The 18,390-nt window shown below is 35.9% G+C and overlaps 1 protein-coding gene across 1 annotated transcript in view; it reads left to right on the forward strand.

The window, feature by feature from the left end:
• Positions 1-18,390, forward strand: part of VPS13B (vacuolar protein sorting 13 homolog B) — a 431,388-nt gene that overhangs the window by 225,709 nt on the left and 187,289 nt on the right. Inside the window, exons 24-25 of the mRNA XM_005423449.3 lie at positions 8,446-8,666; positions 12,675-12,887. Of these exons, the coding sequence (XP_005423506.1) occupies positions 8,446-8,666; positions 12,675-12,887 (434 nt within the window). The remainder of the gene's footprint in view (positions 1-8,445; positions 8,667-12,674; positions 12,888-18,390) is intronic.

Genomic DNA, 18,390 nt, shown 5'->3' on the forward strand with positions numbered 1-18,390 from the left:
TTTACCTTCATTGGTTTTGTTATTCAAATTATTTTGTAGCCAATGATCTTGACACAACAGGAAGTGACAGTAAATTGGAAATTCTAAGACAGAAGAGGCAGGTTAGGAATTCCAAGAGTCAGGTTAGGAAAAACTTTTCATCCCACCAAGGTCTTGGATGTAACATTTAGACTGGACATTAGCTGAACATTCTTCACTGGTCATGGCACTAAGCCTGTCAGAGTTCTGGATGCTTTTAATATTAGGTAGTCCTGCAAGGAGCGGGGAGTTGCACTTCTTGATCTTTATGGGTCCCTCCCAACTTGAGATATTCTATGATTCAATGTAAAATGAGAAAAGAAATACGTAAGTAGAGCAAACTGTCAAAAGAAAAAAATGAGGCTTTAATGGCCATCCTGACAGGCAACAGTTCTGTGTTCTGTGTTGTGACTTAGGAATTGTAGCAAGGATTTTGTAGAGATTTGAAGAAAAAAATTGTAAAGGTTGAGAAAAATACAGTAGTTGTTATTTGAAAAGCTAATATTTGATAGGGCTTTGAGTTTTACACCAGCTTGAGGGAAGGGTCAACTTTTAACATTTTGCAACTGATCAAGAAATGAAAGGAGGAGATAAACTGAAAAGGACCTAGCAAGTGAAAACAAGTTGCTTATGTTTAATATTTTTTATTGTGTTTTGTTTTTTTAAGAGAGGCCTTAGAAATAATGAGAATAAATGGTAAATGGACTTGCAGCAGTGTTCTGAATAAATCCTGATGTAAAAATCTTGTTCTATAAATATATATATATACATATATATATATATATATATACATATATATATATATATGTGAAAAATTGTATACTGGAAATAGATGAGGCAAATATTCTGAGCTATCTTGAGCCTTGGGTTCCAGGTTTATTTTAATGACTTCTGTGAGAGCTAGTCCATGGATTCCATGGGAATGCCAGTATTTGTGGTTTAACCCCAGCCAGCAATTCTGGCTGAACACAGCCACTCACTCCTCCACCCTGGTGGAAGGGAGAAGAGAATCAGGAGGTCAAAAGCGAGGAAGCTTAGGGGTTGAGATAAAGGCAGCTTAAAAGATAAAGTTGCAGGTGCAAGCAGAGCAAAAGAACAGATTGATTTGCTGCTTCCTGTCAGTAGGCAGGTGTTCCAGCCTTTCTGTTTGACTGTTTTTTTTTGTTTTTTGGAGTCAACTGACCAGGCTGTCTCCCTTACCAGCTCCTCCTATGCCCCCAGTTTACTTGCTAATGGAGCAGTGTGAGAAGCAGGAAACACTTTAAGTACTGTTCAGCAATAACTGGAACCCATAATACCCATATTATGCACAGTTTTCAGCATAAATTCAGAACAGCACCATGCCAACTACTATAAAGAAAATTATGTCTATCCCAGACAAAACCAGGGCATTGGTGTACAGTTAGTTCATTGTTGTATTCCCAAACTATATTATTTAGAAAGAATTCTTGCTGTTTTGAGTATTGATTCTAAGATGACGAGAGGGAGATGCAGCAATTGTTCCATTGCTTTTGTGACAGCATTTTCTGAGAAAATTATGCCATTTTCTCTCTTGCTGCTGAAATATAAACAATTTAAAGGGTATGAAAAATTAAGTGAAAGTCACATTCAAGGGCTAGTCCTGCTCCTGCCATCTGAAATTTGTTTGGATTTATAACATTGTGTTTCTTCTCCCTTTGATCTGCCACTTATATTGGACTCTTCTCCCTTCTGTATTTTACCTTTATTCATGGCAATAGTAATAAAATTGTAGTTTTTAGTATTGAAAATCATATTAGAGATGCTGCCAAATGAAAAGGAAAAGAAGTTTGAAAGAAAGAAAGAATGGTATATGTAGTTTTCCTAATAACTTTCAGTAGGAATGATCTTATTTGCTAATCATAGTGACAGATAGAAGATACATTTAATGGAAGTCTTTTGTTTGTTTTAAACTGATGATGTAATTTAAACCATTTATGAAAGTAAGAAGTCATTTGAGTTTTGTCAGACCCAGATTTGAAGGAAAGAGCCTAGTGAGAGAAAAGAATCCCCCTGCTTGGGATAAAGCCTATGGTAAGGAATTTATTTGTGTGTGGCTTCCTGCTCTGGGAATAATGCCAAACAGAAGTTCTCACAATCTTGATTTTTTTGATTCCCTAATGGAGCCATTGCCTTCTCCCATGCCAAGACTCCCTCTTAAAGAGATAATTTCAAAGTTTTTTTCACAGCTTAAAGTCACCTTCTTTGCTTCTTCCCCTATAGAGGTAAATAATTTTTATGGACTCTTACTGTGAAAGTCTCTTAATTTGCTTCTATTCTTGAACAAGACTTCAGGGACAGTCATACATGTTACCAGCTCTCAGAAATTATATTTAGTCAACTGTGCTTTTCCTGATAGCCATTTTTTGGATCATTCTAAAGAAGATATAAGTAAAAGGCTTTTCCACAAGTATGTGTTGTCTCTTTTAAGAAATCTGTGTGCTCACTGATACAGTTTTCTTATTACATGAAAGATTAAAAGAGGACAAAAAGGGAACATTTTCTTACTGTCATTTGGGAATATTTCAGCCTACTCAGATACTTACTGACCTCAACATGTCAACATACTGTAAAAATAGCTTGCACACTATCCTACAATCAGGTCTTTCCATGTGTTTACAGAGTTTTGCTACATCTCGGGTAATTTTAGTTTGTAGGAATGCTTTTACAGTACTTTCATTCAGAAACACTATGTAGCTCAGTTATTCTAAATAGCTAAGTAATCTATAAATGGATTTATCTATGTAAAGAATGAAATAATTCCTTTGAACTTCTGTGGAATAAATATACACATACAATTAGGTAAGGTAGTGAATTGCATTATGTATTCTTAAGAGTACAAATTAATTAGACAGAGATCTGTGAGATAGTTTTTATTGAAGATGTTAAAGTAGAATCACAGAATCATAAAGCCCGGAAGGCCAGGTTGGAAATGACCTTGAATGATCATCTGGTCCAAATTTGCACGGCAGAGGACCCAAGATGACATTATCCAATACCCTGCTCATTTGCTCCTGAAAGGCTGCACATCTCTAAGGAGGCTGTTCCAGTTAATGATTGTTCTTCTTGTAAAAACTTCCTTATATCAGTATTAAATCTCTCCCAGTGCAACTTGTACCTGTTGCCCCTTGTCTTCTCTGTTTTGACACCTTCTGAAGAGGAGGACCTCTGCCCTATTTGTAGCTGCCTTTTATGTAAAACAGTTACTCAGTTTGAGGAAAACTGAAATGTTTAGAGAAGTGCTTATAGTGAGTTTTGACTTTCTGTGCACATCTAATTTCAAATATTTGACAATTCATCTATAAAATCTCCAAGTTCCAACCTATAGTGATAGGCTAAAATGTGGTAAATATAGTTGGACAACATATGGTCAACACATTCTGTTATGGTCAGAACTTCTGGACTTCTAAGCGATCTTCCAAAAACCTAAACTCTTATAACAGGAAAACAAGTTGAAGACATGAAGGGAACTTTTTCATTGGTAAAGAACTCTCTTAGAGTAATAATGAAAATTTTAAGTATTGATGAAATCCTCCTGTTTTTAGAGGTTTACATTTTCAATTATTTTAGTTATTGATTTTTTAATAATATTAATTAATAATATAATAATGTTCCTCTTTGGGTTCATAGTAGCAAATTTTATGAATTCATCTTTTAAAAAAAGTTTACTTATGTCAGATACAGTAAGATACAGATCTTTAGGTAAGACACAGTAAAATACTTTTAGAAAGCAGTGTTCAAAATATCTTAAAATTGTTGTTGATATTACTGCTAATCATATTCTCATTTTCAAGTGGGTAGCCATCTACTGACACTTATGTGAATCACTATTCCAAATATTTAAATTTGAAAGATGGCTTTTGCTTGTGAATAAGAGAGATTATATATCTTCACAGAATTTTGTAACACATGTTGAAACTCAATAATCTGTCAATAAGTGACTTGCAGGGAAATAGGAAATTAGTGTCATATAGATTTCAACCTGAAAAGAACAGTTAAATGTTTAAAGTAGAACAGCAGTATGTTGGCCTCCTTACAAGTTATCATCTTGCATTAGATTTTTAAAAATGTTTACCTTTAAATTAATTTTTTTTCTGGTATTATATTTAAGATAAATATTTGACATTAAAATAGTGTGCTGTTTCATAGAGGGGTCTGTGTGTGACCTTAAAGATCATCTATTTCCAACCCCCCTGCCGAGGGCAGGGACACTTTTCACTAGACCAGGTTGCTCAGAGCCCATTCCAGCCTGGCTGTGAGGACTTTCACAGATGAGGCATCCACAACTTACCTTTGCAGCCTGTTCCACTGTCTTGCTGCTCTTGTAGTGAATAATTTCTTCTTTATATCTAATCTAAATCTACCCTATTTTGGTTTATTTGAGCTTATAGTTGATGTCACCATCTGTAATAGTAATTACTGTGTTTAATTTACCTGGTATGAGAATGGCTTGTAGAATTAGTTCTCATGTTGGAAAATCTGGAGTTATGCAGACATAGAACTACTTTCCTGTCGCATGACTGGGAGGAAGTACGAGTGACCTAACATGTAGTGACTGCAGTATCTTTGTTTTAAACATTGCATGTCCCATGAGAATGAGGGCTTTAGAAATCCCTGTAAAGACCCTGCAGTATGGGTATAGAAAGGGAAATGAAGACACAGTAGTCAGGTTGCTTTTTAAGGATTGCAAGGAATACAAATGGTAGGCCTGGCACACAATAGAGCACATGCATGATAAAGCTTTCATGATCTCTCTCCTACCATTACTGATTTTAAACAAACAAAATTTCTCTTTTGTACAACTGTCAGCTTTGTATACACAACATCATGTACAAATACTACAATTGCAATCTGTTTTTTAAAATAAAAACAACTACTTCATAAAAATGAGAGCAAACATAACAATTATTAGATTTATCAATGTTGTATGTATTGCATATGGGAAGTCTTATTATGAGCATTAGTGATTAACTCTAGCAAAGAAGCAAAGTGCATGAATAAGTACCAGAGAAAGAGCTTCCACATACCAATTTTTTTTATTTATACATTGGAAAAATAATTCAAAAATTCTGTAGGAAATTAGTCTTTCTAAACTATTGCAAGTAGCAGATTAACACCAGTTCTTTGAAAATTTTCTGATGGTTGGGTTGGTCAACTGCCAAATACCTGAAAGTGGTATTTATAAATTTAAAAAGTTATCAAAGCAGTTGAAATAGTTTAATTAATAAATTTTTAAATACAGATCAGTGATGGTACTCTACAAAATTAAAAATAAGGATTTATTATAGTAGTAGATCAGAATTAACCAGAATCTTCAACCATAGTAGGGGTCCATCATGTGTATATTTTATAATCTTGCCATAATAAATGTTGAGTGTACTGTAGTTCCACTAAAGGCAATTCCAGTTTTCCCAATTTACTTAAAATATTTCAGAATTTCATCAATGAGGTGACAAAATAAATAGTATACATAGATGGCAAGGTTAGATGTAGAGAAAATTCTGCTAAATATGGCACTGACTTTTCCTTTCTACCAAGAAATCATTCTTTAAATTATGGGAAAATCCTATTAGCAGTGTTGCTTTTGATGCTTAGATGCTTTGAATTATTTTTTAATAGTTTCATAAAACAAATTTGAAAATGAATGAAGTTACATTAAAAAAAAAAACAAATAAGATATAGGTACAACAACAAAACAAGGATTTATCAGGTGCACAGTTCCAATGAAGTGTTAGAACAGGCATACAGTGTATATGGAGCTGAAGAAGAGGTAACTGATGACATTGAAGGAATTTCAGAGCTGTGAATTGACTGTATCTTTACTGCAGTTTCTATAAATTGATAACATTTTATCATTGTTTTCTCTTTAAGGTAGATATTGTGTGCAGTCTAGTAGAGCTACCACTGATTTTTTTTCCATAGATATTCTTTCTTTCTAATCCATGAAATATAAACTATGTTAATTTACTGTGGTGGTCACAGAGAAAAACAAAGTTCATATGTAATAATTAGAAACATGTCATTGGAGTTGATTTTGCATTTGAATTTTTTCCATCTATTACAATTATTTTTTTGTGTTTCTTGGATGACTGAACTTGGAAAAAAGCACAAATTAATTGCTTCAGGACTTTTAATCTGCAAACCTTTTGAAAATATTTACAAGTTTCTTTGAACTGAATTCTTCAGTATGAAATAGCTTCAAAATAAACTATTGAGGTTTTCAGTTTGTTCTTAGGATGAGATATAGAGTTTTTTGATATATAGTTTTGACCATATAAATGTATTGCTGAAGCCACCTGTGGAAGAAAAAATAGAAGTCTTACTAAAATAATATGGTAAAAAGATGTTGGAATGGATCTTTCTTTTAATTTCAAAAGCCTTCCAATTTCTTTAAATGGTCACAGTTAACAGTTGGTGCTATTTCTTAGTGTTGTGATTTCTCAGCAGGACAGTATTGACTGTAGGTCACACCAGGCAGCAAACACACTCTTCATATATTGTTTAAAAACACTGGTTTGAATTTTTTACTGTCCCATGAGACCCCAAGGTACATGGCCCAGTGTACCTTAGTCTACCATTTTCTCCTCTGATTCTCAAGACTGGCTCCCATGCTTCTGGGTATTAGATTAATTTAGACTCTTTATCCATTACTTAGGCCAAAATTTTGAAAAATAAAACCTCATACCAAATAACTTTCTGAATTTTCCTGTGGGAAGGAGAACTTTTCTCCTTCTCTGTTGTTCCTGCAAAGATGAAGACTGTTTCAGGCATGGCTGAGGTTTGTGGATGCTTAGCAGCCTGCTGTGTTTGGATCTGGCATTTCATCCAGCTGCTTTTACATTACTTCACATTGGGACAGGCAGTTTCTTTTGGTGGATTGAAAATTCATATGCTGAGCACAGACTCTGTGTTGTTCAAGTGGTGACAAAAAGGCCCAAGTTCCTCAGTAGGAAAGCTGACAAATGGGATGAAGATTTTCTTAAAACAAAACCAAACAAAAGAATCCCCAAAGCCCCCCTGAAATATTGTTATGTTCTTATACCTCAGAAGAGCAAAAGCCTGTATCTGTTTCAAGTAAAATTAGAATTATTCACATATCTTTGATTGCCCTATTTTCCTCACTTTTCTTGAGCATTCTTTGAATTTTGTTTCTCCCAGAGCCTAATATTTTTCCTCTGGGACCTGGCTATCATATGTGAGATTGTATTTGCTTTACATGGCAAGGTTTTGGTAGTGGGGTGGACTGCAGGGCTGACATCTGTGAGAACATTCCAGAAGCTTTCCTCATATCTAACAAAGCCAGTTCCAACTGGCTCCAAATGGACTTTCCCAAGTTGAATCTGTTCTGCCTATGAACAGTAACAGGTGAATTATTTCTCCCTGTCTTCTTCCAGTCTTTTGTTAAATTTTCTCTCCTAGTCCAGCTGAGTAAGGAGTGATAGCAGCTGTAGTGGGTTCCTGACACTCAGCCAGGCTCAACCCGCCACAGGGATTCTGTTTCAAGTCCTGTGTGCTCAATTCCTCTCAACTCTAGCTGGTAGAGCTGTTGAAAATTTTCCTTCACCAAAAGGAGTTCCTGTTGGCCCTTTAAAGAACTACCTGAACAGTTCTGTGATCCAAAAGTTTAGAAACTTTTATGTTTCATCTATTGACAACCTAAAGAAAACTGATTGTACAGAAACTGTAGGCATTTTGTGTTCAGCTGTGCACTGCCAATTCCCTCAGTGATTATTCCTTATAATGATTCCTAGTAGGATGCCAGGAACTTCTCTGGGTAGGCTTCCTCCTAAACATAAGAAATTAAGTGCTAAGTAAATGTCCATAATATTTTTTTTAAGAAAATCTATCATCTAGGAAATTTAAGTGAGGCAGTAGAAAGAGCTGCCCTGTGAGCATTGAAATAGGGTTCACTCTGCAGCACCACTGTATTGAGATGCAACCTGTAGACTTTTAAAGGAAGGAATTCACTTTTTTAGTGTTACAACCTGTAAACAGATATAAGTATATAATAGAAGGAGTTGCCTCTGAACTGCATCCATACGCTGAAAAAAGTGGGGAGTATTTTCTAGATATTCTTCAGTTTGAGGAAAATTATATGAAGAAGAAAGATTTCTTTAAAGACTATGTTGTACATGTTTGTTCACAGTTTGGAGTTAAAATTCCCAGTGGATTTCACTTTTTAGAAGTTGTAAAAAATGTATTGCTATTGTTTAGGTTTTGAAGTATAGCATGGAAATAATGGTTGAATTGTATTTATGACAGTTTAGGATCAATTTAATGGTTGTGGATTGCACTTGCTGACTTCTAAGGTGGTTTAGAATAAAGCCTTTGCTAGTTTTGTGAAATTAATATCCTACTTTTTATTTAGTAGTTGTTTAACTGTTTAACACCCTTCTTTTTAATCACTAGGTGATGCTTTTCCATGGACAATTAGTCTGCATCATTTCAGCGTATATACCCTTCTTGGACAACAAATGACTCTTAATTTGGTAGAACCAATGGGCTGCACTTCTACTTTAGCTGTGACTTCACAGAAACTGCTTTCTTCAGGGCCAGAATCCAGACACTCGTTTGTCGTCTGCCTCCACGTCGACCTTGAATCCCTTGAAATAAAATGCTCCAACCCCCAGGTTGGTACATTTAATTGATTTATAAAAGGAAATTAAAAATAACTTGATTTAAGTATGATTGATCTGCATTTTCATGAAGAGGGGCTCTATCTTAATTGTTTTTTAACTGGGCCATCAAGATCAAGGTGCTTAGATTGAGATTTGCTTTGAAGCTCTCTCAACTTCTGTAATTTAAACTCTTTTCCAAATGTAATAGCTGTAGTATAAATGCATCTTTTAGCTGATGGAGTGAAATGAATTGCAGATGTACCATTAAATGCTATGATACTGTTCTGCTGTCACTGTGGATTCTTATATTGAAGTGGTTTAATGTAGGTTTTTTGCTACATTTTCATGGAACTAATGTTTCTTTGAACATAAAGTGTCTTTTAGGCAAATAATGGTATTCTGCAGTAAAAGAAAGAAAAAACAGATGAATTCATGTAAACAAAAGTTACCACCTAATTTGTTTTTATTAAAAGGAAAAGGTGTTCTTAGATTTTTTCAGAAGGCACATCTTGTATTTTAATTACTTGGACCTAGTTTGCTGTAATTTCAAATATAGTAGGTATTTAATAATATTAAAAGTGGAATGGCATTGTTATAAGCGCAAGTCTTACCTAAATGTGAGTTGAGAACTAAGAAGAAAATAGAAAAATACAATATTTTTCGAAGCATTCCTGTTAAAGTGTAATTAAGTAATTTGTTTTGCAAATGGTAAGAAAATATTTCCACTAAAAAACTGAAACTCTAAGCTACATATAAATTGTATTATGTGCATAGTGAACTGTTAAAATGAAGTTGTAATATGGAATATTAGATCAGATGTTGTTGTCTTAAAGGGTGTCCTCGTACACTGTGATGTTATTAACTTACTGAAGTATTCTAATGACTGAAAGGATGCAGAGAAATTATTTGAGTTTACTAAAGGTTCTGGAACTGTCTTTTCTCCTTTACATGTGCCTTACTTGTCCTTTCTTCTTTACTTATGCAAAAGGGAAGGAAAAAGGCAATCAGTCTTCTTGAACCAGATGTCGAAGGATAGAATATGAAAAATGCAGTTCCATAAACAGCATTTGATAGCCATAAATTCACAGTATGAAATTCAATTCCTTACAGTGACAGGCTGTATTTTTTCTGTAGATGACAGCCTCAAACTAGGTGAAATTTGGTGAATTTGTTAAATGGTAGCAAAGGTGAAGTATTGTATTTATATGACTATTAGGATTTAGTGTGAAACCATGTTCTGATGGTTGTAAAGTCAATAGATACTTCCAGTGTGCAAAATTGCCAGGATGTTGTCCTTGGTTGTAGTTTTCAATTTTGTAGTAATATGTTATTTTTAAAGTATAAAATGCTGTAACATATTGAGCTTTACAGATTTTGCCAAGTAGTCAGTGGGGTCTTATTGAGTTATGTGTGGTTTTGCTGAGGAGGGAGTGGAAGCAGTGAGAGGGGGAAGCCTTTTTTAACAAATACTGGCAGTTACCCTTTTTGTTCTACCATTTTTCTTCTCTTAAATAGTGTGTTCTAAAAATAATTATTATATATGCTCAAAAATACTTAGAAAGGAGAGAAGCCTTACACTTATACTGTCCCTTCTCATATAATCAGAAATGTTTTTGTAAAATATTGAGATTATACATTTGAAAACATGCAGCCCACAAGAGGAAAAGGAATCTTTCCAATTTAGTCAGTAACAACCAGTGGAATGAAATAAAGTGCATTAAAAATAATTTACCAAAGATGTGACTTTATCAAAGTTTTGAAATTTTATTTACATGTAGACATGTGCCGTCTTTTTTGTTTTAATGAGGCTTTATTGTGAGGCTTTTTGGTATTTTCACCTTTTGACATAACTCTGTGAAAATCATCTCTCTCTAATGGAAGTGTGTTTTTTTGTTCGCTGAACTTATATCACGGTTGTGACGGCCACGATACACAGAGTATCACCATGCAATTTCAGAAGGCTTTAAGCATTTGCCCATACAGAGTAAAATCATGTCACTTCAGAAGGCTGCAAGCATCTGCCCTTCTTGTTCTTTAGCCCAGCCTTTTATACCCCTCAGTGTTCATGCATTGCTCCTTTGTGCCCTCTGTTCCCTTTGGTGATTGCTCGGCACTCCACGTCTCATCGCTTTCAGTACTGTTCATCTGTTTTTCCCAGCTGTAGCCCATTGGGGATGAGCCTTGGCCACAGCCCCACTCCCAATTACCACAAACCCCATGTACCTACAAACTATAGGGACTATATTTTGTCCCTAGCTTCAGAGTGGGATATTTTGATCATACTGCTTGGTTAGCTGGTTGCTGGTGATGTTCAGAGACATGGCTACTGCTGTCTGAAATAGCCACTGTTTCAGAGTGGCTGGAAAGATCCTAGCCTGAGAAATTTAAAAAGTCTCCCTGACAAGATAAGTAATTATTAGCTGTAATGATTATGACTGCTGCAACCCCAGTAAGATTTGAACCTTTCATTGTTGGATTAACTGATGACAAACCTCTTCACCTTGTATGTGAACATGTATGTAAACACAAGTTCCTTCTTTTGCATTACTTTCTGCCTTTAGGAACAATAGCATAAATAAGTTTCTGAAAGCCCTGCTTCATTAAAACATAAAAACATAGATTACGTTGTCTTTTGGTTTCTTGGAAAAAAACTGGGACATGAGGAAATTGCAGACATGTATGATTTGGATATCTGCCTGTATCCTATTAAATTTCTATAGATAATTTTGCCAGCAAAGTGTCAACACCAGTTAATGTTGTATTAGTCAATCAATTGGGTGGACATTACATTAGTTAGTTGCATTAGGACATTAGTTGAGCTTCCTGCATTACATGGAAAAGACTCAGGAAAACTTAGAAATTTGAATTCGGTAATTTAAAGATTACCAGTGCCTATCAAAGTGCTACAGACACAAAATACTTTAGAGCATAACTGAAGGAGTTCTTCACCAGAGCCAGAGTTGTTTGGCTGTAGATTGCTCTGTATATGAAGGAAAAAAAATGTACTGTGAAGTTTATTTCCTCTAAGGAAAATTCTGTCAAAAGATTATGTGACCTGCTCTGTGTAAACCTTGAAACTTCAAAAGAAAATCCAAGTTGAATTTAGAAGGTTTTTATAAAATTCCAGCATTTCACCTCTTAAGAAAAGACTGCACCATGTACTTTGAGACTTCATCACACATTCTCACGCACAAAATCAAGTACTGTTTTATATCAAATATAGATTGACAGCAGTGTTTTTCTGCATCTGTTCTGCCCACATAAGAAGCCAGCTTCATAGAGCATAAGTGTCCTGAGGCTTAAAGTTCTTATAAATATGAGAATTTAAATTTTTTATAATGGCAACTTTGGTATGGTATCCAGCTGTGAATCTGCTTATATATTATTTTCAGTTTTCACTGACCTTTTTTATACAGTATATTCCAATATGTTGTCATACAAATTCCATGATTAATGCCTATTTACAAAAACTTATGTAAATATCTTAGAACTGAGTCAAACAATGTGCAAGTTAAACAGTGTGTTTCTAAATATTGGAATGACATATACCGGGAGACTGTTGAGTTTGGTAGTGAGTATTCTTCCAAAGCCAGATCAGTTTCATATGCTGCATGGGATCATTATTTTAATAGAATTGGAGTGATTAATTTTGCATTGTTAACATTTTATAAAGTTTACATGACTTTTCCTAGAGACAGTATCTGTATGTATGAAATATATGCTAAATTACCTTTGCTTAATTGTTAAAATTTTTGTTAGTTAAAGTTTTACAAGACCATATTATTGGTTTTTTTTGAGCTATGTGACTTATGCAAAGAACAGATTATTTTTATCAAAGTCAATATATTGTAAATGATGCTAATTATTTTATTTGCAATGTATTTGCTTATCAGAACATTGTAAATGGTGAGAAGTTCAGTTCTGCTGTGTTTTAAGTCTCAGTGGAGGACTTTGATGATTTTTCCTTCACCTTGTTAAGAAAAGCTTCATCCTAAAATTCAGTTTCATTTTTTCCTTTAGGTGCAGCTTCTGTATGAACTGGCTGAGATCACAAGTAAAGTTTGGAATAAAATTCAGAGGAAAGGAGTTCTATATCAATCTGTGTCTTCTGTCTATACTGAAACCATGACAGGACCTGTTCCTCCTAGCTCCCCAGTTAAAAGTAGCATTGGTACCATTCCGCCAGATACCAGCACATACAGTCCATCTGCTGACATTGGAACCACTACAGAGGTATTTTTATTTCTTAAAAGAATGTGTTGTGTGAGTTCTGACCTACAAAATGTAGTGGTGTGCAGTCAAGGAAGAATCAGAAAAATCAGAAAGAGTAGTAGAGTCCAGGTGGCTTGCCCGAATAAACTAATGAACAATACTTTATTACTCATTTTGATGGAAAAAAAGAGAGAAAAAAAAATTGCTGTATTGGGTTATATTTATTATTTGTTTTTATTGTTTCTCTTTGAAGTGAGTGTGTATTATCTTGTGGTGGAAAACTGTGGTTAGTGTGTTCAGGTCAAGAAGCATAAACCATTTTTCAAGTCCAGAATTAGCAGAATAGTAAGTGTTGTTTCGAAAATACCTCTGATACCTGTGCTGCTTGTGAGCTGTTCCAAGTAGTCAGCCAGTCACTCTGATGGCTGGGTCAGTAGAGAGCTGCTGTGTGTAAATTGCATTGGCAACCAGGAGAGGTACTGGGCTGTGAAGGCTTCCAAAGTTGGCATTGCACCCCAATGGAGCTGTGTGCTCACCCCACCTCCATCCAGCCACTGTTGAACCACTGTGCCATCTATGACCTACTCCTGGAGCTCAGTCCATTCCCCTGTCCCAGCTGTCCATGTCTCACACTGCTTCTGTGGCTCTGTCACACGAGCATTTGGATATTCATCTTCAGATATAAGATTGGCCACTCGGGTTTATGTATTTCTGCTTCCTTAATTTATAACACTGTGTAACTGCCTGGAGAGATCTGGTACCTGATCATAGTGTCAGTATTTGCCTGAGACTGTAAAATATTCAAGGCAGGGGGAGAAGTCCTGTGCCACACTGAGGAAAGCAGGCTAATTCTTTTATCAGCATGTGCCGTGTTAAAACTTCGCCCATGAGTACCATTGGCCAGAAGTTACCAGGTAGCTGGTATAGAGTAGAATGGGTGGTCACAGGAAGCTTTGCAACTGCACAGGCATAGTATTTGTGGCTTTCTTAGTGCCCCTGTCAGGTTTACAAGTTAAAAGTTGACCTTGTTTATGCTCCAAGAGCGAGTCAAAAATGTGTCAGATGAATTGAAGGTATACCAAGGTATACCAAGGTATCAATCACCAGCAGTGCTTTGTTTTTAACATAAATCTATAAGAATGTAGGGAGACTTTTCTGAATGACTGGCTTTCAGTCTCAGGATAGCCCCATCAACTTTAGGAACACCTCATTGAACAGCTCTGAACACAGGCAGATATAGAGTAATTTGGATTCTGAGTGCAGGCCAGGATTGGCTTAGCCCTCTGTATAGTTTATATTAATTCTCAGGTTTGAAGAAGATGAAATGGTGATTGCTAGCGCCTACTTTTATATGCATTGTACACACACACCCCCAAGAAATAGCTGACATTAAAAAGTGTTTGGGCTAGAGTTTCAGTTCTTAAGTTGTTCCACTGAAATATTTGTAGATTATTTAAATAGCCTTGTGTTTGGTGTATATCTACGTGTGCATGATTTTAATTGTGAAAAATATTGCCATGGATACAGAATTGAAGGTAAGCAATAATAAGAAGAAAACAATATGGTCACAAAAATAGTGGTTTTCCCCCTACTTACATCAAATTAATTTCTCATTACAATCAGAAACCACCAGCTTTATAAATAACAATTTGTTTTTGGTCCTCTATATAGACAGCAGTATTTGGAGTACATATTGTACTTGGAGCATTAATTGAAACTACTCAATGATGTTTTAATCCATATATTACCAAGATTATTTTAGTAATATGGGTCCAAGTTCAGTGTTCATATCCTACCCTACAAAATGTTCTTCATAATTTATTTAATTTTCTTCGTATTCTCAAAAAAATGTTATACACTGGCTAGAAAATTTCTTCTCCTAAAAATTCTAAATTATCTAAATGAAATTTAGTGAATTAGTGAACAAGGGACAATATTAGAATACATAATTAAATAATAATATATATTTCTGTAGGTTTGACTTGGGGAGATTTTCCAGAAGTTAGTTTTTTATCGGACTCTGTATTTTGTTTATATATTTCTATAGTTTTGAGCCTTGACATCTTGAAATGTGTCGAACAAAAACAGCCTTGCTGCCATGGCTATGGGATTTTTTAAGTTTATAGATTTTATAGTTGCTGTGTTTTGCTCTGAGGGAGACACATGATTATTTTTAAAGCTTCTTTCAGCTGCAACAGACTTGCTATAAAAGAAGAAAGCAAACTTGCACAGCTATTTATATCAGATAGCAAAAAAAAAAAAGTAATTTGTTTATGTGATTTGTGAATGATTTATATTTTAAGCTGTGTCTAATTCTTTTCTTGCTGACAACTTGATGTGAGCACCATGTTTTGATGTGGATAAAGCTACCTAGGCCTACTGACTTTTAGCCTGGGTGGTGGTCGGACAGGGAAACATGAGTGAGAGGCTTAAATACTGGAGGCTGGAAACAGTTAATCATTTTTACCATCCCTGCCTTGGAAAAGGTAAGGTAGTGCAGACTGCAACAGGCCACTTGTTACTGTTTACTTAAGTACAAACAGTGGTAGAAGTGTTTAGTCCTTGGGGAAACTCAGTGATTGAGCAAGAATGCAGAAATTATTTTGATAAGGCATAGCATTAGTGTGGCCAAACTGTGATCATCCCTGAGCTTTAGGCAGGCCAAGGATGAAGGCCTCATATGTTTGGATCTTCCTGATGAACAAAGATAAATTCTGGTAAGAAAATAAACTTAGTATATTGGTCAATTTGCAACAATTGGTAAAAGAATTAAATTGTATATTGTAGGACTTGGCATGAGAAGTTGTGGGAAAATAGTTCAGGGTTTCTGACTCTGGCTTGATTTTTCAGTAGATCTGGAAACAGAGCAGAAAAGTAATGCATAAACATATTTAACAATAACATGCTGGGTGCTGAAAATCCAAAATGAAAATTGAAACTGGATGAGAAACAAGAGTCTTTCGTCTCACTTCAGTTTCTTAGTTTTTTACTGCAAAAAAATTCTGTGAATTTGAGCTTATAAAAAATAAAAAAAATATGTCAGCTACTTCAGACCATCTGTTTTTCAGGCTCTTTGGCTTTGCCTAATGGTTGTGGTTACAGTACCATGAACAGAGGGCTAAGAAGAAATGCAGTCTCTTCCATTTGTTTGCCTCCCAAAGGACAGTCATACAGCATGTTCTGTCTTCAGAGGAGCATCTACCACTGACAGAGGGAATGGGCCAATTCAGCTGTTTACACAGGTTTTCCCTGCAGAAAAAATGTAGGTAGTATGCTGAAGATGAGCTGTTGAAGGGGGCAGAGGCAGCACCATGTCCCTCTGCCAGGGACAGGGTGTTGAGCAGCTGAGGGTGTCTCTGGACCAGCTCTGCAGCTCCATGTCTGCCAGCAAGAGATCGCTGCTGGACACCACAGCCCAACCCAGTGTTAGCTACACTGACCTGCTGCCACTCCAAGGGGGAGTAAGGACAAGTCACCTGAAATTCTGGGGGGAATGCAGTAACCCAAGTACAGAATTGTAGGTAAGATGATGCCCAAGGGAGTTGAGGCCCTTGTTAGGATTTTCAGGCTGTGTGGTAGAATGAATTCCAAACCCTGGGAGTTGCAGGTCCAGCTTCTAATGATACATCTGGGTTGGTATCTGTAACTTTAGGGTAAATGCTGTTCTTCAGAAATCTCACAAATACAGTTTTAATTAACCTTGTGCCAAAATTGCCAACTGACTGATTCTCTAAAAGGCATTATACATAATTTAATATCTTCAGAAAAATAATCCAAAAGAAGTGTGGCAAAATTATAGTGTGGTTTTCTCCACAGTAAAGTTATCTTTGTACTCAAACCACTAAATAAAAATAGCTCTCTGTGGAAAAAAAAACCCAAAGAAAATGCATGGAACAGCTGAAAACATTAAATTACAGAAGTAAAGGAACCCAATCATAAAATTCAAAAATTACCATGGTAGCAATACGTATTTGCTGTTAAGTGTACCCCTTTAAGTTTAATCAGCTATTGTTTACTTCTTTTTCAACTACCAGAAATGTAGAGACCTGCCAAAATTTTAGAATAAAGTTGATTTTCATTCAAAATCCATTTTGGAACATATTCAGTGGGAGAGTGGGGCGGTGTGTGGAAGACAAGAAGAGACTGTCTCTCATTCCCACCCATTCCATCACAATTTGTAAGTTACAGTTTGGCAAAATGAAGTGTGTTTATGGTACAAACAGAACTTGAAATATTCCTCAGATTTAAAAAAAAGAAAAGAAAATAAAAGCTTTTTATAGAATGCAGGGAATAGAGAGCCACAAATGGGTCCACAGAACATCAGCATTGTCAAGTACATTGGCTTGAACTGTAAATAAATATCAAAGTATTGTTTTTTCCCTTTCCTTACCTTAATTGGCTTTTATGTCTTGATACTTTGTGAAATCCATCTGAAAACCTCAGCACAGGGAAATTCTCTTTGGCTGGCTCCTTTCTTCAGATCTGCCCTGCTGAAGGGATCTGCCCAAAGTACTGGTGACTCCACCATCTTTTTCGAGCATGTGTGTTTTGATGAGAAAGGTCATCTCAGACGCAGTGAAAGTCCAATACTGAATCATCCTCTTTTAGGGCAATCATTCAAAGGCAAATTACGAAGGTCTGGGCAGTTGAAAGGCAGAGTGTCAAAGAAGCTGTGTGGATGTTATACAAAAGAAACAGAGAGGAATTGGTTGTCAGAAATTGAAATGATCAGAACTAATGCCGTTCTCATGGCATGAAATCTCAAGTCATGAAATAGGCTTCTCTGATGTCCTCTAAGAATGAGGACTTTGCAAATAAAGACTCATTAAAAAGGGAGATAGGATTCTCAAAGCATTGTGGTTTTGGAAGGATACATTTTTCACTCCTACCTTTCATTGCTTTACAAGTGAGCAGAGCAGTTGAAGGGAGGCAGGCTAGTGTTTGCAGAGGGTTCACAGGCATAGTTGAGGACAGCACAGTGGCTGGGTTATGTCACTGTCTTGTTACTGGTGCCTACCATTTCAGGAGAAGCTGTAAGGACTAGCATTGGTTAGCACTGGACGAGTGACTGCTCTGCCTACATCCTTTCAGTTGCTGGGGAGCTTGCAGGCCGGACGCTCTCCAGGACTACTTTCCCCTTGGAACTTTTTCATTCCAAGGACAGGTGCTGGCATCCTTGAAGAAAACTGAATTTTGTTTCAACTGAATGTTGAAAAGATATTTACTCTCGTGTCACTGTCAGTTAGTGCTGCCTTGTAGGATAATTAAGTGGCACTGGAGAGAGTAGAGCTCTTTGTGGACATAGTAGGAAATATCTTGCAAGGACACTGTTAGCAAATAGTATTAAGAGATGGAAATCTGGACAAAAAGACAAGAGGCAGGAAGGATTTTACTGGAGAAGCAAATAGGAAATGCAAGTCACAGCTTGTGAGAAAGAAGTTAACCTCTGCCCGGAATGTGTTATTTAGCAGGTTCTGCCTTTTTTTTTTTTTTTTTTTTTTTTTTTTTTTTTTTTTTTTTTTTG

This window comes from Geospiza fortis, unplaced genomic scaffold, assembly GCF_000277835.1.
Source record: "Geospiza fortis unplaced genomic scaffold, GeoFor_1.0 scaffold200, whole genome shotgun sequence".
Taxonomy (NCBI): Eukaryota; Metazoa; Chordata; class Aves; order Passeriformes; family Thraupidae; genus Geospiza; species Geospiza fortis.